Source organism: Pecten maximus, chromosome 8, assembly GCF_902652985.1.
Source record: "Pecten maximus chromosome 8, xPecMax1.1, whole genome shotgun sequence".
Taxonomy (NCBI): domain Eukaryota; kingdom Metazoa; phylum Mollusca; class Bivalvia; order Pectinida; family Pectinidae; genus Pecten; species Pecten maximus.
The window spans coordinates 44,075,053-44,098,188 of NC_047022.1; the positions used below are offsets into that span (position 1 = coordinate 44,075,053).

At 36.9% G+C, this 23,136-nt stretch overlaps 1 protein-coding gene across 1 annotated transcript in view; it reads right to left on the bottom strand.

The window, feature by feature from the left end:
• The window catches only part of LOC117332351 (phosphatidylinositol 4-kinase alpha-like), a gene marked incomplete in the record, with an annotated part of 90,553 nt that overhangs the window by 24,419 nt on the left and 42,998 nt on the right, over nucleotides 1–23,136 (bottom strand). Inside the window, 12 exon segments of the mRNA XM_033891237.1 lie at nucleotides 121–302; nucleotides 1,491–1,570; nucleotides 11,581–11,604; nucleotides 12,674–12,808; nucleotides 13,098–13,222; nucleotides 14,299–14,406; nucleotides 14,932–15,083; nucleotides 18,380–18,538; nucleotides 19,260–19,387; nucleotides 20,775–20,834; nucleotides 21,117–21,201; nucleotides 22,410–22,502. Of these exon segments, the coding sequence (XP_033747128.1) occupies nucleotides 121–302; nucleotides 1,491–1,570; nucleotides 11,581–11,604; nucleotides 12,674–12,808; nucleotides 13,098–13,222; nucleotides 14,299–14,406; nucleotides 14,932–15,083; nucleotides 18,380–18,538; nucleotides 19,260–19,387; nucleotides 20,775–20,834; nucleotides 21,117–21,201; nucleotides 22,410–22,502 (1,331 nt within the window).

Sequence of the window (23,136 nt, forward strand, 5' to 3'; positions counted from 1 at the left end):
ACAGTGCGTAAACATCCAATACCAAACTTCAATTTGACATGATAAAAGATAAGTTTGATTTAACATATCAGGTTTCCTGCCATCTTACACATTTTTTACCCCCAGTAATTGAAGAGTTACCTGGAAGGGAGGTAAGCGGCCAGTGTTGGACAGAGTTCCCAGGACGCCCTCACTTGTTCCCGCCACGCCTTCTCACTGACGGCCTGGCTTCTCCAGATTGCTATCTTGTCCTCGTCAGGAACTTTTAGGTCCGGGGATTCCAATGGGTTGTGCCAGGTGATGAATTCCTCCAGTGCATATCCCTGTAGAAAGGAAGGTTTTATAGATCAACACCACATATCCCTGTAGAAAGGAAGGTTTTATAGATCAACACCATATCCCTGTAGAAAGGAAGGTTTTATAGATCAACACCACATATCCCTGTAGAAAGGAAGGTTTTATAGATCAACACCATATCCCTGTAGAAAGGAAGGTTTTATAGATCAACACCATATCCCTGTAGAAAGGAAGGTTTTATAGATCAACACCATATCCCTGTAGAAAGGAAGGTTTTATAGATCATCACCATATCCCTGTAGAAAGGAAGGTTTTATAGATCATCACCATAATGAGTGTAAGGATGGTGTTTTATAGATCATCACCATAATGAGTGTAAGGATGGTGTTTTATAGATCAACACTACGATGTTGTAACGATGGTGTTTTATAGATCAATACCATAATGTGTTGTAAGGAAGGTGTTTTATAGATCAACACTACAATGTGTTGTAAGGATGGTGTTTTACAGATCATCACCATAATGTGTGTAAGGAAGGTTTTATAGATCAATACTACAATGTGTTGTAAGGAAGGTGTTTTATAGATCAACACTACAATGTGTTGTAAGGATGGTGTTTTATAGATCAACACTACAATGTGTTGTAAGGAAGGTGTTTTATAGATCAACACTACAATGTGTTGTAAGGATGGTGTTTTATAGATCAACACCATAATGTATAAGGATGGTGTTTTATAGATCAACACTACAATGTGTTGTAAGGAAGGTGTTTTATAGTTCAACACTACAATGTGTTGTAAGTAAGGTGTTTTATAGATCAACACCAGTGTTGTAAGGAAGGTGTTTTATAGATCAACACTACAATGTGTTGTAAGGAAGGTGTTTTATAGTTCAACACTACAATGTGTGTGTAAGGATGGTGTTTTATAGATCAACACTACAATGTGTTGTAAGGATGGTGTTTTATAGATCAACACTACAATGTGTTGTAAGGATGGTGTTTTATAGATCAACACTACAATGTGTTGTAAGGATGGTGTTTTATAGATGGACTCTATAATGTGTTGTAAGGAAGGTGTTTTATAGATGGACTCTATAATGTGTTGTAAGGAAGGTGTTTTATAGATGGACTCTATAATGTTTGTGATTGGAAGGTGAAGAAACTGCTAGCCTTTGACAGTCTGACTTATAATTACTACATATTTATAACTAACCATTAAAGTGAGGATCAGTGTACGCTTGCGTAAATACTCCTTTATGTGACCCGAATTAGTTCCCTGGTTTTTCCTCATACCTAAAACAAGACAGAAAATAATGTAGAGAATAAAATAAATAATGCTTCTGCTGAAATGATATATTTACCAAATAAACAGAGATGATAATGTATTTTACACAATGATAATACCAGTAAGTGTTATTGTAACAACATAAGATATGACAGCTACTCAGATACCTTGTAATACTTTATAATAATTTAATGCTGCTAGGAATTCAACTGAAGAATATCTTATACAATTTGTAAATCAATTTGGACATAAAACTACAACTTGGTACCATTCAATGTTGTGGTTTTTTACCTTCAAATTATTAAGATGTATTGACTTAGCATGAGTTTATATATCACTAGAAGAACAAAACATAGTTGCCTTTCTAAATTCAAGAATTCTTTTTCCATGCGAGAAAAAAAAGTAAATTTAAATACTTTCATTCATACAATAAAAATGTCCTCATTAGAAAATGCATTCGTCATGCAATTATGCAAAAAGATAAAAAGATTGATTATTAATTCTATTTAGATTAGTTAATATATGTAGCTGTTATTTTTGAGAGAAATATGCCCTACTTCATGTTGAAACAACTTGAACATATATATCTCTAGAGCTCTGCTGAACAATGGATTCCTTCTAAGTGTAATTATACTCTCAGTAACATATGTATCATGCTGGTCATATTAATATGTATCTTTATAAAGCTGACTTTGTATTTTGATATGTTTCAGAGTACCATGCATCCTATGTACAGAGCTGTACGTGGCAATATGGTATGTTTATTTGGTGTATTTACAAATCTACTTACAAATCCAAGGGTTAATTGTATTCATCTTGCCACAACACAATAAGTTAATATACATTTTGAACAGTTACCCCTACCCACTATTTAAGCCACAAAAAAAGCATAGAGTATGTTTGGCTAATCAAATATAAAAATTAATCTATCAACAGTATATGCCCATTAACCTGGTCTTCAAGATTATTCAGATTGAAGTTCTTTAACTAGTTCCCTGAAGAAGTAATGATACAAATTGACAAAATAACAAGTAAGTATTTAAATTTGAAGCAGCTACAGTTTTAGCATATAAGTCTTAAGAAAGAAAGAAAAATACAGAAGAAACAAGGTATTAACATTCAATCATGCTCGACCAAAACTTTTCATCAAACGTCGGCCACATTAGTTATCTAAGGAGTTGTTGTTGGAGATGTTGCCACGCTAGTTTGTCAAAAACCATCGACGACTGCAAACATCGGCCACATTAGTTTATCAAAGAAGTTGTTGCCGGAAATGGCAGCAAAGTTAGTTTGTCAAAGTTGTTGACTGGAAATGAAATTTAATGTAAAATACGGTAAAAAAGATTCAGCTTTTAATGAAGTTTTGAAATAAAATATTACCTTTCTTAAATTCAATATGTCTACCTGTATGATTAGAATGTTCCATTACATAGGCTACTTAAAAATCTACAATGTTTACATTATACTGACAATCAAACAAAAGCACATCACAGGGCATTCAAGTCTCTACTTTATAATATCAACAATATAATTTCCACCATTCTGGGTTTTCTCTGATAACAAGAATTCAACAGAAGTGGACGTGTTGACTGCGTAGAAAGTTGGGTGATTACGAGAGTTATTGCACGGCAACTGATTTTATATTTAAGGTAACAGTGATCTTGACCTCCTAATAATCCCATGGAAGTACTTGTGGTTAGAAAGACCTGCATGAAGCATGAGTTTGATAGGCTCAAGGTAACTTGAATTATTGCACGCAAACAAATTTTCTATTTTTAGTAACAGTGACTTATCACATGGAAATATACCTTTATGTCTATGAGGCAAACACCAATTACATGAAATTATGATTAACAATCAAGTAATTATAATTAACAATTAAATGGAAATTATGTTTTTGTAATACCACAGTTAGCAGTAAATATACATGTTATAATCATTGTGGTTTATCAAACTCATTATTACTAAAATAGTACATTCTTAATTGTTATAACTTAATATACTTCCATATTTGGACATCAAATTATTCTTAACTACTCAAACAAGATTTAATTTTTATCACATCTCTGATAATTAGTGGCGGTTATTTCTGGAGATCTATTTTAATCTCATCAAAGTATATTTAGAAAGCAGATATGATAATGACAGTTTGAGCAGATTATTTAAAAGTTTAATAGGTGCATTGTGCAAGGCAATTTGCAAACATCCATGTAACCATTATCCGAAACACACAACATGAAGCATTAGCTATATAGATCAATCTGGCTGTTCGGATACTTATATATCACATATATACATGGAGTTGAAAAAACAGAATCCCAATATAGTTTTGATGTCCAACAGTTAAATCCAAAATAAGGTAAAAACATTTGCCAGTCATACCTATATATATAGTGAACGAAACCGAGGTGTGAAATTCCCTTCAAAAACCCTACCCAAGAACTTAGATGCGAGTTTTGATCATACAAGAAAAGTGCTGGACAGTATGAATTTTGAAAAAAAAAAAAATAAAAAAATAAAATAAAATTATCCTTATTTTTTTTTTTAGTTTTGTAAATTGCTATAATATCTCTATATATCAAAACAGTGTGATGTACCAGTATACTTTATGACTAAGAAGCCTTTCAAGAACTTGGCCCCAAAATGTTAATATTTAGGGAGGAGTAGTGACATCAACACCCACACTGATGCCAGGAACATCCGTAAGTTTGTAACTGGTGAGCTAACCACACAATTTTCGCAAATGAAAAATCAGATATGAATCTCTGAAAAACAAACACAGGTTTGTGCGTGTCTCCTATAACGTAGCTATACCATCATTGTTTGGTCTGTGTCCTATAAAACATACCATCTTGTTTTCTGTAAATACCACAGGTTAGACAAACAAGGGAGAGAACCATGCATATAAATACATATTATATTATAACAGTTAATATAAAATTTAGGAAAAATAGTAAAGTATGTTCTGGGACGTCGCCAGGTAATTACACATAGCCGACGGATACGATGGCTGTGGTCCGATAGACAGGCCTGAAATCAGAAATAGTCCGATCTTCTGTAAACATAGTTTACTACTGACGTAAAGCTCTGTTACATACATACACGCTATACAGAAATAATAGGGACGGCTTGATCTCCTAATTAACATTGAGAAAAAACGTTTAACTACCCAAAACGGAAACATCTCACATTTGTCAATCTTAGATTCTTTCTGCTAAGGATGAATGCATATTCTAAGGCGAAAATTTTGAGGAAGATGACTATTGTGAAAGTGGTTTATGACATATCTCATAGTGTCAATCGTCTGTATATAATTGCAATCTGTAGTGTCTGCATTTGTAACAATAGATGTGTGACTAGCTAGAAAGCTTTATGTCTGTATCCTTGCAGGGTATAATTAATGAATTAACTTAGAATGGCAAGTTTTTAGAACAATCTTATTTGTAATAAAAATAAACTGAGTAGTAAATTATTCAAATTAGCGCTGAACCAGCACGACACTGAAATGTATTCCTTTGAATGGATTAAAACAGTCAAAAATATATATGATGTAATTTGGGTTTTCATATGTTTTCGAAAATAGAATTTGTATGAATAGGATGTTCTTTAAAAGTCACTTGAAACAAAGACTCCGAGATCAGTTTATTCAAAAATGGTTCTGACATCAACAACTTGTCAAGAGCTCAGTTTCACTCGATTTGCAAGTCTGAATTTAGCATTAGAAATATTTCAATAGTATTATCTGAAAATGATAGATAACCTATCACTAAGCTAAATGCATGCTATTTAAAATTTCCAATTGAAACTGGTGGCAACGAATTCTAAAAGAAGAAAGAATATTATGTACTGTGTTTATATATATAGAGAATGTTGGGGATGAATATCATTATCTATTTTCCTGTAAAAACGTACGCGTCTGTTGCAACTTTGCAAAGAAAGTATATTCCAAATCATTACCTCTCAAATCCAAATGAAGTTTAAATGAAAGGTCTATTGTCAATATGTAATAAACGAGTCCTAAATGGACTTTCATTTTTTCTTAAGAAATTTTCTCTTCTACTTTGATACTGTATTAACCACAATATTATGTAATAGTATGCTATTTGTTTTCTGTCCATCCAGTCATGTGATATAGACTAACATACATGAGATAGTTTGTTTTCTGTCCATCCAGTCATGTGATATAGACTAACATACATGAGATAGTTTGTTTTCTGTCCATCCTGTCATGTGATATAGACTAACATACATGTGATAGTTTGTTTTCTGTCCGTCCTGTCACGTGATATAGACTAACATACATATGATAGTTTGTTTTCTGTCCGTCCTGTCATGTGATATAGACTAACATACATGTGATAGTTTGTTTTCTGCCTATCCTGTCATGTGATATAGACTAACATACATGTGATAGTTTGTTTTCTGTCCATCCTGTCACGTGATATAGACTAACATACATGTGATAGTCTGTTTTCTGTCCATCCTGTCATGTGATATAGACTAACATACATGTGATAGTTTGTTTTCTGTCCATCCTGTCATGTGATATAGACTAACATACATGTGATAGTTTGTTTTCTGTCTGTCCTGTCATGTGATATAGACTAACATACATGTGATAGTTTGTTTTTTGTCCATCCTGTCATGTGATATGTGATATAGACTAACATACATGTGATAGTTTGTTTTCTGTCCATCCTGTCATGTGATATAGACTAACATACATGTGATAGTTTGTTTTCTGTCCATCCTGTCATGTGATATAGACTAACATACATGTGATAGTCTGTTTTCTGTCCATCCTGTCATGTGATATAGACTAACATACATGTGATAGTTTGTTTTCTGTCCATCCTGTCATGTGATATAGACTAACATACATGTGATAGTTTGTTTTCTGTCCATCCTGTCATGTGATATAGACTAACATACATGTGATAGTTTGTTTTCTGTCCATCCTGTCATGCTTAATTATGTGTATTGTTATGTTCCTCATGTAACACATTCTTATGTGACTTATGTGACTTAGTGTTCAAATAAAAATCTTTGAAATCTTATAATCTTGTTAGGACACACTTGAATGAACAGCTTAAGCTGGGACACTCATGACTGAGCAGCTTCAGTTAGGGACGTATGTGACTGAATAGCTTTAGCTGAGATACAACTGACTGAACTTACTAAATAACTTCAGTTAGGACAAGCATGACTGAATATATATAGATTCAGTTAGGATATGCATGACTGAACAGATTCAATAAGACACACATGACTGAACAAATTCAGCTAGGATATACATGACTGAACAGATTCAGTAAAGACACACTTGACTGAACAAATTCAGTTACAGCACTCATGACTGAACAGATTTATTTGGGACATGCATGACTGAACACATTTTTTGGAACACACATGAATGAACAGATTCATTTGGGACACTTATGACTGAACAGATTCATTTGGGACATGCATGACTGAACACATTTTTGGAACACACATGAATGAACAGATTCATTTGGGACACTTATGACTGAACAGATTCATTTGGGACATGCATGACTGAACAGATCCCGTTGGGACACACATGACTGAACAGATCCCGTTGGGACACACATGACTGATCAGATCAGTTTCGGCACCAATGACTTAACAGATTCAGTTGTGACACACATGACTGAACAGATTCCGTTGGGACACACATGACTGAACAGATTCCGTTGGGATACACATGACTGAACAGATCCAGTTGGGACACACATGACTGAACAGATCCCGTAGGGACACACATGACTGAACAGATCCAGTTGGAACACTCAATTCACTTCTGTAAACTTTGTAGCTTGTTATAGAGTCCAAACAAATGAACAAAGCATACAAAAATGGACAAGAATTTTTCATACAAAATACCGATTTGTCTGATGATTTAAACCAGACTATCTTCATGCCATGTACACTATGTACATAACACAGACGAGAATCACATGAGGTACGTAATACAGACGAGAATCACATGATGTACGTAATACAGACGAGAATCACCATTATTGTTACTAACATCTTGGATAGGTATGACCATGCAAGCATATCAATATAAATAATAATATCATATATAGAGGCCAAATACAAGTTTGTACGTTAGAAGTATCACCACAAACCACCAACACCAGGTGCAGGATACCTAATAATTGATACATTAACATTCAACATTCTGTTGACATCATACACGTCTGTACAAATAAAGCATATACACTAAAATACACTAGTTAAAATAGCCTGTTGAGACCGACGAAACAGACAACCAGACATACGAGACAACGTGAACTTGACACCTAAGGGAGAACGGGACACACGGACACATTACAATGTCATAACATTATGTATACAATCGTCATACTAATTACAATGTCATACTAATTACAATGTCATACTAATTAAAATATCATACTACTAACAATGTCATACTAATTACAATGTCATACTAACTACAATGTCATACTAATTACAATGTCATACTAACTACAATGTCATACTAATTACAATGTAATACTAGTTACAACGTCATAACATTATGTATACAATCGTCATACTAATTACAATGTCAAACCAATAACAGTGTCATACCAATAACAATGTCATACCAATTACAATGTCATACTAATTACAATGTAATACTGATTACAATGTCATAACATTATGTATACAATGGTCATACTAATTACAATGTCATACTAATTACAATCGTCATACTAATTACCATGTCATACTAATTACAATGTCATACTAATTACCATGTCATACTAATTACCATGTCATACTAATTACAATGTCATACTAACTACAATGTCATAACATTATTATACAATCATCATAGTAATCACAATGTCATACTAATTACAATGTCATACTAATTACAATGTCATACTTATCACAATGTCATACTAATTACAATGTCATACTAATTATAAAGTCACACTAATTACAATGCCATAATATTAAGTATACAATCATCATAGTAATCACAATGTCATACTTATCACAATGTCATACTAATTACAATGTTATACCAATTACAATGTCATAATAATTACAACGTCATAACAATATCAGTATGTATACAATCATCATAGTAATCACAATGTCATACTAATCACAATGTCATACTAATTACAATGTCAACATTATGTATACAATTGTCATACTAATCACAGTGTCATACTAATCACAGTGTCATACTAATCACAATATCATACTAATCACAATGTCATACTAATCACAGTGTCATACTTATCACAATGTCATACTAATCACAGTGTCATACTAATCACAATGTCATACTAATCACAATGTCATACTAATCACAATGTCATACTAATCACAGTGTCATACTCAATACAATGTATACATACAGAATGCATCCACTACATTGAAGTCAATAATACATGTAAATACACAGGTGATTGAGTACACATATTCAATACTCAGTGCCACTGTACAATGTATAGAAAGGTATCCGTATTAGTTGTGTATGCTGCTCAATGCTTAGTTATGAGTATTGATGCTGAAGTGCACTGATATACTCAAAGTTGTAAATCTTCAAGATTTCACAGGATGCTAGAATACTTGCCCACAGGGGTGGGTATTTGGTCAGAGGTCAGTGCTGACCCAAGCTGACCCTTTCTCTACGTGGCCGTAGAGTCCAAATACCAGGCTATAGCGATGACCACTTGTCGCAACAACTAGAAAATTAATCATCTCTCATAATGGTCAAAAGTTTAACTTATATTAATAAACCAAACATTCTACTTCAGGAACAGAGCAGATCTTTCAAACAGAATCTGATCTGAACAAACGTAATATATTCGATTAAATAATGATAGTAATAAATTCCCTTAAAAATTAATATATTAAGTTCTATAAAGGAAAACAGGTGTTCACTTTACATTCCTGTACATTAAATTCTATGATTTAGATTATGTCACCATTAGTTTTAACATCTGGTCAGTATTATGTTGGGGGTACAACAGACGCCACCTAAAAACTACCTGGTTAGGTATACTGGATAACAAACTTGCTATATGTAGCTACAGAACATATGTATTCCTTAAAACAAAAAAAATTCAAGAACTTTTCCACAAGGCCTTATTATTATGGCTTCTTCAGACGGATAAAAAAAATAGGATATATGAAATTTAAAATATGAACATAATTAAATCTATACATTAAAGATAAAGGAAGATAATGTATAAGATGTAAATACTACATACTACAAGCAAATTTTTAATAAGAAAAGAGTGAGAAAGAGAAGCTGAAAAGTTTGATCTTTTTCTGAGGAACACAGACTTTATTAACAAACTCCTCACCCACCACACACTGGAGAGTCTGGGCTAATATCCCACTCAATGCTTGTGTAAATTCAGGTAGTAAGCTTGAAGTCAAAACTACTATGAACATTCTTCTAATCTCTTTTTGTCCCCAAAAACCTTTGATGTTTTCTGAAAATACTACCAGTATTTCACCAATTTAAAAATCTAAAGTTTCTGTAAAATTTTGAAAATTTTAACGTAACTTAATCAAAAAACCAATTTGTAGGGGATGATACCTAAAGTTTGATATCCAAAACTCTACAACATTGGGCAACTGACCTTTAACTTAAACCGATGACCACCAAAATCTAATCAGGCCAGCTGACCTTTAACTTAAACCGATGACCACCAAAATCTAATCAGGCCAGCTGACCTTTAACTTAAACCGATGACCACCAAAATCTAATCAGGCCAGCTGACCTTTAACTTAAACCGATGACCACCAAAATCTAATCAGGCCAGCTGACCTTTAACTTAAACCGATGACCACCAAAATCTAATCAGGCCAGCTGAACTTTAACTTAAACCGATGACCACTAAAATCTAATCAGGCCATTAGACCAATGACCACCAAAATCTAATCAGCCCAGCTGACCTTTAACTTAAGCCGATGACCACCAAAATCTAATCAGGCCAGCTGACCTTTAACTTAAACCGATGATCACCAAAATCTTATCAGGCCTGCTGACCTTTAACTTAAACCGATGACCACCAAAATCTAATCAGCCCTGCTGACCTTTAACTTAAACCGATGACCACCAAAATCTAATCAGGCCAGCTGACCTTTAACTTAAACCAATGACCACCAAAATCTAATCAGGCCAGCTGACCTTTAACTTAAACCAATGACCACCAAAATCTAATCAGGCCAGCTGACCTTTAACTTAAACCAATGACCACCAAAATCTAATCAGGCCAGCTGACCTTTAACTTAGACCGATGACCACCAAAATCTAATCAGGCCAGCTGACCTTTAACTTAGACCATTGACCACCAAAATCTAATCAGGCCAGCTGACCTTTAACTTATACTGATGACCACCAAAATCTAATCAGGCCAGCTGACCTTTAACTTATACCGATGACCACCAAAATCTAATCAGGCCAGCTGACCTTTAACTTAGACCATTGACCACCAAAATCTAATCAGCCCAGCAGACCTTTAATAACTTTGACTGACCAAAGGGCCAATACTCTGTATAGAGAAGATGTGACCAGCTGATATCAGTAGGTGGTTGCCATTTCACAGGTGAAAGAACATACCAGATATGCCCTAGAGCACATACTTTTAAATAGATGTTATTTAGATACTTTGGTTTTTAATTTATTATAATTTAAAATTACAGCAGCATAAAGTTTAACAATCGTTTAAATTCCTTGACTTTAGGTCAGTCCCCTAAACTCCTGTGTCTTTGATGATAGCCTGGATAGACAGATTGATGGAAAGAAAGACTGATGGACAGATAGATAGATGAACACTCAGACCAACATCCAATATTTATTAGTTTAGACGTGTGGCTAAACAACCCAATTCTATAAATATTGGATTTTGATGTAGATGTTCTGACAGAGTGCTAACCTATAGTCCCCTACAGTAAGGCAGGGATTAATAATGTCAGCTGTGAAATAGTGTAATACAGAGTGTGCCTTACAACCTACCGTTAGATCTCTCGTACTTTTGGCCTACAATCAATTCCAAATATTATCTTGAAACATTTCCTTCCAGGTAGTATAATTGTTTACATGTAGGTTTAAAATTTTATACATAACATTATTCAATGATTCCCTGTAAGTACTAGCTGTTAATACATCAGTCAACATCAGGCCTATATCGGCCGAAAGGTCACCTGACCACTTATATCCATAGAGGATTAGGCCGCTCCATGGAATATCAAGTTAAAATGGAATATGTTTTGTTTCAGGGCATATCCCTGAATTTTCATTACACTCATAATAATTATATTAACCTGAAAAGAAACTTGATCAAAGGTATAGACCACAGGTCATTACGTGACAAACCATATCATCATGATACATCAGCTAAGTAATACGGTCATTACGTGACAAACCATATCATCATGATATATCAGCTAAGTAATATAAGTTGAGGTGGTTCATACAAGTTGTTCACAAATGAAAGAATGAACAACCAACTGCTATAAACACTCATGATCCAACTTATCTCTTATTCAAATATCAAAAGTCACCAAATTTGACTTTACCATGATAAATATTTACAAGGTGTTTCAATATGTGATGTCTCATTAACTCAACAAATCTGATACAATGATAGCAAACTGACTCAACAAAATATCCACATGTACCAATACCTCATTAACTTCCACTTAATGGCACACCGGCCACTTTTCAAATCTTTTAAATGTAATATGTCTGTTAAAATCAGATATTGCCTGTCAAAAAAGGAGTGTATGATGATATAAAGGGGAACGTTTTATCCAGCATGTCATCAAACTCTTTACTGCATAAATAAACCAAACTGAAAGAGAATTAATTGTAAAGCACATTTTTAAGATCTCCTTTGAATATGTAGACAATACTTCACCCAATGTAAACCTCAGAGGGGTTCAGAATGTTTCTACATCAAGGGTTTTTCCACTAGATTTTAATGGAGCTCTATGGCTCATTTTGGGAAGGAAATTGGTGAAATCAGAAAATATTCAGGAGTAAACTGAAAATGGGGAATATGGCTTAAACATGAAGTAATCTTGAATGGCCCTGTATATATACTCACTGGAGGAGCGTTTGGAGTATGTAGACATGCCAGAATTGATGGTGTTGATCCACTTAGTCTGCTGCATCAGGTCTGTAGAGATGCCGGCACTCTGGGACATGTTGAGTGTGTTGGTATCTCCGCCACCCATATTTCCTGTCAAGGGAGACAACTGATGGTAAACAGGACCGGCCAATATATATACCGACAGTTATTGCCATATAGATGTAAAATATTCATTTTTTTTCTTCTTTATAAATTGAATTTAGTCATACAGCCGATTTCAAATATAATTTGTAATCATGAGTGATTGTTTGGCTGTGAAATTCAGTAGACACAGATATATCTCACTTATTTTCTTGTAGTTATAGAGTCTGTTTTTTTTTTTAATTTGATTCTGACAGCATGCAATTTAAAGATAACTATACACAATCCTACAACCCACCAAATGGTACTGTGCTTGGTGTTAGGTACTTTTTGTCCCCATGCATCTGTTTCCAGAACTTGATGATAGTTATGATGTCTTCCCTCAGGTGAACACTTCGCTGTGTGGGGTATATAACTGGACCACTGACAAAATAATTACATCATAGAATATAGACTTCTGATTGGATACAATAAAATCTGCCATGTGATACAGATACAGACTTCTGATTGGATACCATAAAATCTGTCACATGATATATATATATATATATAGATACAGACTTCTGATTGGATACCATAAAATCTGTCACATGATTTAGATACAGACTTCTGATTGGATATCATAAAACCTATCACATTATATAGATACAGACTTCTGATTGGATATAATAAAACCAGTCACATGATAAAGATACAGACTTCTGATTGGATACCATAAAATCTGTCACATGATATAGATACAGACTTCTGATTGGATACCATAAAATCTGTCACATGATATAGATACAGACTTCTGATTGGATATCATAAAACCTATCACATTATATAGATACAGACTTCTGATTGGATACAATAAAATCTGCCATGTGATATAGATACAGACTTCTGATTGGATACCATAAAATCTGTCACATGATATAGATACAGACTTCTGATTGGATATCATAAAACCCATCACATGATATAGATACAGACTTCTGATTGGATATAATAAAACCAGTCACATGATATAGATACAGACTTCTGATTGGATACAATAAAATCTGCCATGTGATATAGATACAGACTTCTGTTTGGATACCATAAAATCTGTCACATGATATAGATACAGACTTCTGATTGGATACCATAAAATCTCTCACATGATATAGATACAGACTTCTGATTGGATACCATAAAATCTGTAACATGATATAGATACAGACTTCCGTTTGGATATCATAAAATCTGTCACATGATATATATACAGACTTCTGATTGGATACCATAAAATCTCTCACATGATATAGATACAGAGCCACGAGACATACCTAGTACCCAAGATAAGACCGGAATCAAACCTTTTCCTTTATGTATTAAATGTCAAAATGTAGGTCAAAGTGAATTACTTTTGATACATGACACACACGGCCCAGTTCCTGGTTGGGGATTTAACTCATTCAAAACTGCACTGATCACAGCTTCTGCATAAAATTTCTCGAAACATTTTACAAACTCACGCAAAATAGTCAAGGGCTGCTGCATACACTCTCTCTCTGAGAACAGTCTTGTTTGTAGTTTTGGAGAGGAAGTCTCCTTGTAGTAGAGAGAGGGCCATTGTCAGTAGTCTGTAAAATAAATTACATGGTATATTGATCTGCAATAGTAGTATATTAAACAATTCTAAAATTCCTACTTCACATTTCACATAACTGGACTTTCCTGAGATGAACTGTATATAGCACCTGTTAAGACAAGAATTACACATATTAATGTGTCTCACCTGTCCCCCTTGTCAATGTAGTAAGTTTAAAAAAAAACCTCCAATATTCACTAAAATTTCACTACTTTTTAAAAAAAAACCAAAAAAAAAACCCATACAAACCTACACATAATTGGAGTAAGTATAAGAGCATTCGGTTTACATTATAGTCATGTGAAAATGTTGATGCATTGCAAAACAACAAAATTTACCTAATATACACCTGTAAAAGTAACACCATATACTGCAGTCTTTCTTTGCGGCTTTGATGCAGGCAGGACAAAAAGGGATACAAAAACAACATGTAAAACAGAGGAAGATCCAGAGGTGGAATAACTAAACCTACACAACACTAAAAATCTGCCACTGTAAGTTTGGTAAAATGCCTTACCTTGTGCGTGGTCCGATTGCGGCAGGGTGTCGCGAGATTTGACTGGGCTGCTTGCCGACACCGATGGCCAGGGACTTATTGAGGAGACTACACAGAATGCTAACTTGGTCGTCGGAGCTATAGCGAGCTACTTCAATACGCTCGGCCAAAAACTGTAAGAAGGTCAAAAGTTGTAAATAGATAATGTTTTCTGTACAGCCTACTTTAACGTCAAGTGAAGGTACTGATCAAAGAAGTGTACATAAAAGATTTTTCCTTTTAGTCCAGTAAAATATCTAGTCAACAAGAGAACTATAGGTTTGTCAGACATAATTAACCCTTCCACTCGTGTGGCCCTGGACACTGTTAACCTTACCTTAGTCCAGATCTGGTGTGACCTTGGACACTGTTAACCTTACCTTAGTCCAGATCTGGTGTGGCCCTGGACACTGTTAACCTTACCTTAGTCCAGATCTGGTGTCACCCTGGACACTGTTAACCTTACCTTAGTCCAGATCTGGTGTGGCCCTGGACACTGTTAACCTTACCTTAGTCCAGATCTGGTGTGACCCTGGACACTGTTAACCCCTCCCTTACCTTAGTCCAGATCTGGTATGACCCTGGACACTGTTAACCTTACCTTAGTCCAGATCTGGTGTGGGCCTGGACACTGTTAACCTTACCTTAGTCCAGATCTGGTATGACCCTGGACACTGTTAACCTTACCTTAGTCCAGATCTGGTGTGGCCCTGGACACTGTTAACCTTACCTTAGTCCAGATCTGGTATGACCCTGGACACTGTTAACCTTACCTTAGTCCAGATCTGGTGTGGCCCTGGACACTGTTAACCTTACCTTAGTCCAGATCTGGTATGACCCTGGACACTGTTAACCTTACCTTAGTCCAGATCTGGTGTGGCCTGGACACTGTTAACCTTACCTTAGTCCAGATCTGGTGTGACCCTGGACACTGTTAACCTTACCTTAGTCCAGATCTGGTGTGACCTGGACACTGTTAACCTTACCTTAGTCCAGATCTGGTATGACCCTGGACACTGTTAACCTTACCTTAGTCCAGATCTGGTATGACCCTGGACACTGTTAACCTTACCTTAGTCCAGATCTGGTGTGACCTGGACACTGTTAACCTTACCTTAGTCCAGATCTGGTGTGACCCTGGACACTGTTAACCTTACCTTAGTCCAGATCTGGTATGACCCTGGACACTGTTAACCTTACCTTAGTCCAGATCTGGTGTGGACCTGGACACTGTTAACCTTACCTTAGTCCAGATCTGGTATGGCCCTGGACACTGTTAACCTTACCTTAGTCCAGATCTGGTGTGACCCTGGACACTGTTAACCTTACCTTAGTCCAGATCTGGTGTTACCCTGGACACTGTTAACCTTACCTTAGTCCAGATCTGGTGTGGCCCTGGACACTGTTAACCTTACCTTAGTCCAGATCTGGTATGGCCCTGGACACTGTTAACCCCTCCCTTACCTTAGTCCAGATCTGGTGTTACCCTGGACACTGTTAACCTTACCTTAGTCCAGATCTGGTGTGGCCCTGGACACTGTTAACCTTACCTTAGTCCAGATCTGGTGTTACCCTGGACACTGTTAACCTTACCTTAGTCCAGATCTGGTATGACCCTGGACACTGTTAACCTTACCTTAGTCCAGATCTGGTATGACCCTGGACACTGTTAACCTTACCTTAGTCCAGATCTGGTGTTACCCTGGACACTGTTAACCTTACCTTAGTCCAGATCTGGTATGACCCTGGACACTGTTAACCTTACCTTAGTCCAGATCTGGTGTGACCTGGACACTGTTAACCTTACCTTAGTCCAGATCTGGTGTGGCCCTGGACACTGTTAACCTTACCTTAGTCCAGATCTGGTATGACCCTGGACACTGTTAACCTTACCTTAGTCCAGATCTGGTGTGGCCCTGGACACTGTTAACCTTACCTTAGTCCAGATCTGGTGTGACCTGGACACTGTTAACCTTACCTTAGTCCAGATCTGGTATGACCCTGGACACTGTTAACCTTACCTTAGTCCAGATCTGGTGTGGCCCTGGACACTGTAACCTTACCTTAGTCCAGATCTGGTGTGACCCTGGACACTGTTAACCCCTCCCTTACCTTAGTCCAGATCTGGTGTGGCCCTGGACACTGTTAACCTTACCTTAGTCCAGATCTGGTATGGCCCTGGACACTGTTAACCCCTCCCTTACCTTAGTCCAGATCTGGTGTGGCCTTGGACACTGTTAACCTTACCTTAGTCCAGATCTGGTGTGACCTGGACACTGTTAACCTTACCTTAGTCCAGATCTGGTGTGGCCCTGGACACTGTTAACCTTACCTTAGTCCAGATCTGGTGTCACCCTGGACACTGTTAACCTTACCTTAGTCCAGATCTGGTGTGGCCCTGGACACTGTTAACCCCTCCCTTACCTTAGTCCAGATCTGGTGTGACCCTGGACACTGTTAACCTTACCTTAGTCCAGATCTGGTGTGGCCTGGACACTGTTAACCTTACCTTAGTCCAGATCTGGTGTGGCCCTGGACACTGTTAACCTTACCTTAGTCCAGATCTGGTGTGGCCCTGGACACTGTTAACCTTACCTTAGTCCAGATCTGGTGTGGCCCTGGACACTGTTAACCTTACCTTAGTCCAGATCTGGTGTGGCCCTGGACACCGTTAACCTTACCTTAGTCCAGATCTGGTGTGACCCTGGACACTGTTAACCTTACCTTAGTCCAGATCTGGTGTGACCCTGGACACTGTTAACCTTACCTTAGTCCAGATCTGGTGTGGCCCTGGACACTGTTAACCTTACCTTAGTCTAGATCTGGTGTGGCCCTGGACACTGTTAACCTTACCTTAGTCTAGATCTGGTGTGGCCCTGGACACTGTTAACCTTACCTTAGTCCAGATCTGGTATGACCCTGGACACTGTTAACCTTACCTTAGTCCAGATCTGGTGTGACCCTGGACACTGTTAACCTTACCTTAGTCCAGATCTGGTGTGACCCTGGACACTGTTAACCTTACCTTAGTCCAGATCTGGTATGGCCCTGGACACTGTTAACCCCTCCCTTACCTTAGTCCAGATCTGGTATGGCCCTGGACACTGTTAACCTTACCTTAGTCCAGATCTGGTATGGCCCTGGACACTGTTAACCCCTCCCTTACCTTAGTCCAGATCTGGTATGGCCCTGGACACTGTTAACCTTACCTTAGTCCAGATCTGGTGTGACCCTGGACACTGTTAACCTTACCTTAGTCCAGATCTGGTATGACCCTGGACACTGTTAACCTTACCTTAGTCCAGATCTGGTATGGCCCTGGACACTGTTAACCTTACCTTAGTCCAGATCTGGTATGACCCTGGACACTGATAACCCCTCCCTTACCTTAGTCCAGATCTGGTGTGACCCTGGACACTGTTAACCTTACCTTAGTCCAGATCTGGTGTGGCCCGGCGTATGGAGGATTTGGTTCCAATGTCTGCCCCTCGGCCTTCGCCAGAGGATCAGTTCTAGCTGGGTCCTCCTGGAATATCCCCAGCTTCTTGTCTATGGTAATCTGCCAGGCTGCTGCCATTTCACACAGGAACTGAAAGTAAGGACAGGTTGTTGTAATTACATTACGTAAGTACTCTTTCATACCAATTGTTAAACATGGAATTTCAGTTAAAATCGGGTTCCTACCGGCCTGTAATCTTAAATCATTATTATCAACCATTTCTGTTGTAAAGTAGCAAGACCACTTATACATGTATGCATTTAATTTGCAAGCCTTGGTTAGCAAAAATTAAATGCATAGTTTCACATGAAATGAAAACAAATTTAAGATGCTTTTTATCACATAACTGTGAAAGCTTACATTTTGACAGGTTTAACAGTCGAAATGTGGAGGGCAAAATCCAACGGAAGCAGCCATCTTGTTCTGCCAGGAACAATTAATGATGCAACAGTTTTGGCCGTATTATGACGTTTCAACTGATTAAACTGGCACAGTTATTGAAACACAAGGTCAATTACTCTAGTGACAACTCCAAACATATTACAATTTAGGATGAATTCACTGAATAACAGTTTGTTTGTTTGTTTTTATTTAACGTCGTATTAACAGCCAGGGTCATTTAGGGACATGTCTGGTTTTGGAGCAGGAGTACCCGGAGAAAAGCCACAGACCTACAGGCAGTACCTGGCAACTGCCCCACTTTGGTTTCGAACTTGCCACCCAGAGGTGGAGGGCTAGTGATATAGTGTCAGGACTGCACCTTAACCACTCGGCCATAATAACAAGGCTGATTATGTGATATATAGATTACCTCTATACTGAAGTCTGGACGTGCGGCCAACATCCACTCCCAACAAGACACTGTACATTCCATTATCCTCTCAGTGAAGTTCTGTGATGGGGCCCAGCACAAGGCATGTACCAGACGCCGGTTAAAATCTGTAAAAGTTTTATCACAGGAACTATAATCAAAACAACAATAAACTTAATAGTTATTTCATCATGTTAAATTTCACTGATCAGTCCAGCATTCTTAACAACATTTCCCATTTCCTTTTACAAGAAATGATTTAAAATTGTGAAATCTTTTTAAAATAGAAGCATTTTTATCAAATCAAAATTCCTTAACAAAATTTCCAAGAAACATTATTCTTATACAAAGCAAGGACATATTCATCAAGATCCCCCCTGCCAAGAAAAATATTGTATAACAAGCAATTAACGTTGACAACATAAGTCTACCAGGCAAGTTTCATCAAAATCCGATCATTTCTTCAAAAGATGTCTTGAAGAAAACAATCAGTCAATCAATCAGATCAGCCTAAATAAATAGGTCAAGGTCATTGGTATAAGGAAACATTATAGCACTCCGTAGCAGATACCTACTGGCCTAAGATGAGTACTGGGTTCTTTTAGAACATTTTCTGGGATCAAACCAGTTAACCTCTGCTTACTTGTTCACTGCTCTACAGACTGAGCTAAAGGAAATTCCCCTCTAGCAAGAAGGTAACACAAATTTGACGATAAACAATAACTTGGGGCTGAGGGGTTTACGCAGGTATCATCAAAATCCAATAATTCCTTTAAAAGATATCTTGCAGGAAAGTGAATCCCGATGGATGGAAAGATGGAAGGACAGAACCTATTTGTATATCCCCTGCAAAATTCATTGGCCCCAGGGGAGTCAAAGTCACCATCTATGCAAAATCTGTTCCCCTTCCCCTAAGGATGTTTCTGACCAAATTTGGTTCAAATTTATTCTAGACTTTTTAACTAGTAGCCATTTGAAGCAAATGTTGATGGATGACGGACACTGCACCATGGCATAAGCTCAACGGCCATTTGGGCCAGTTGAGTTAATAACAATACAGGTCCAGACAATGCCAGTTCCTCTACAACAATACAGGTCCTGACAATGCCAGTTCCTCTACAACAATACAGGTCCAGACAATGCCAGTTCCTCTACAACAATACAGGTCCTGACAATGCCAGTTCCTCTACAACAATACAGGTCCTGACAATGCCAGTTCCTCTACAACAATACAGGTCCTGACAATGCCAGTTCCTCTACAACAATACAGGTCCAGACAATGCCAGTTCCTCTACAACAATACAGGTCCTGACAATGCCAGTTCCTCTACAACAATACAGGTCCTGACAATGCCAGTTCCTCTACAACAATACAGGTCCTGACAATGCCAGTTCCTCTACAACAATACAGGTCCAGACAATGCCAGTTCCTCTACAACAATACAGGTCCTGACAATTCCAGTTCCTCTACAACAATACAGGTCCTGACAATACCAGTTCCTCTAGGTAATCATACCTTTCACTGACACAAGTAAGGCACACACTCTAAACATGGCTTGTTTGCACTTGTTCTCATCTGAAAATAGAACACACTGAATTAGTCTTAAGGACATTGAATTGGTCTTAAGGACATTGAATTAGTCTTAAGGACATTGAATTAGTCTTAAGGACATTGAATTAGTCTTAAGGACACTGAATTAGTCTTAAGGACACTTAGTCATAAGGACACTGAATTAGTCTTAAGGACAGTGTAAAATATTGAGATTTTCATTTAGTTTTATAAATGTCTATCTATTCAGTTGGTTATTCCAGTCATGACTTTATACAAAGAAATGAAATTACTTAAGCTAACAATTACCTCCACTCTGGAGAGCTATCTTTAGTTTGTCACACAACATCTTGGCTAGTTCAGCTTCATCACAAACAGATTTCATCCCAGAAACCTGAAATATGAAAGAATTTTACCTTTTCTGTTTCAAAAAGATTAAATAACAAGAGCTGTTGGAGAACAGTATAGCTCGTCTCGCAAATGTTTGTCAATAAATAATTAAAATATATTAATTGGAATGGTTTCACAAATTGCATTAATAATATTTATATTGTTTACTTGATCAGATTATGTTTTGTGAATTCATGCAATTTTCAAAACCATACCAATTTATATATATGAATATATCAAATACAAAATTTATAATGTAATTGCTTTTAGACATAATTCTTCAATTTTTTGATAAAATTTCATCCTAATGAGAGTTGTCTCCCTTGAAAATGTGGACCGGTATAAATTGTGTAATGTGAGCATTTTCACATTGTTTTATTTTCAGTTTCACCCCAAGAAGGGATAGTGTAACTCCATAGGGACTCTTTTACTAAATATCAGCACCCTATTACAATTATAAAGTGATGTATTAATACCTTTCAACACTTGCACCAAAAACTTAACGCAGAAATATTCTAAGTCCAAAAATTTGAAAATTCTGTTTTTTTTCCCAAAAGAATCTTTTAGTTTAACTCCGGCAGGGGATAGTTTAACTCCAGAGGGACTCTATTGCCAATTACTCCGGCAGGGGATAGTTTAACTCCAGAGGGACTCTATTGCCAATTATCAGCACCCTAGTACAATTATAAAGTGATGTATTAATACCTTTCAACACTTGCACCAAAAACTTAATGCAAACATTTTCTAAGTCCAAAAATTTTCAAAAATCTGTTTTTTTCTCCAAAAAATCTTTTAGTTTAACTCCGGCAGGGGATAGTTTAACCCCCACAGGGACCATATTACCATAAATTACTATGCCTTTCAACACTTACACCAAAAATTTAACATTTGAAAAACCAACGCCGACGCTGACGCCGGAGTGACGACATAAGCTCTCACTCTTCTTCGAAGAGACGAGCTAAAAACCTGAAGTTCAGATTTCTATTTCTAACTTTAAATAATCATTGAATTGTCAGCATTAATTTATAATGAATAAGATATGTTTAACTAAAACATTTCTGAAAATCACCTTCTCCTTCCTGGGATCCCAATGTTCAAATACTATCAGATAATTACAATTTTTTGTTGGGGTGTTTTTTTTAAAACAATACCTATCTGGCTGTCTATCTGTAATTAATATCTCTCATTAACAACTCTATTTTACAGACTTACCTCCCCTGTATAACGACTACGGAGGCTGAACGTGGCCATGAAACTAGAGCTGTCTGTAGTCACACAGTTGGGGCGACGGTCCAGAGTAGCTGTCTATAAATACACATTGTACAACATTAATAGAGCTGTCTGTAGTCACACAGTTGGGGCGACGGTCCAGAGTAGCTGTCTATAAATACACATTGTATATATATAACATTAATAGAGCTGTCTGTAGTCACACAGTTGGGGCGACGATCCAGAGTAGCTGTCTATAAATACACATTGTATATATATAACATTAATAGGGTTATAAGCTAGAGCTGTCTGTAGTCACACAGTTGGGGCGACGGTCCAGAGTAGCTGTCTATAAATACACATTGTACAACATTAATAGAGCTGTCTGTAGTCACACAGTTGGGGCGACGGTCCAGAGTAGCTGTCTATAAATACACATTGTACAACATTAATAGAGCTGTCTGTAGTCACACAGTTGGGGCGACGGTCCAGAGTAGCTGTCTATAAATACACATTGTAGAACATTAATAGAGCTGTCTGTAGTCACACAGTTGGGGCGACGGTCCAGAGTAGCTGTCTATAAATACACATTGTATATATATAACATTAATAGGGTTATAAGCTAGAGCTGTCTGTAGTCACACAGTTGGGGCGACGGTCCAGAGTAGCTGTCTATAAATACACATTGTAGAACATTAATAGAGCTGTCTGTAGTCACACAGTTGGGGCG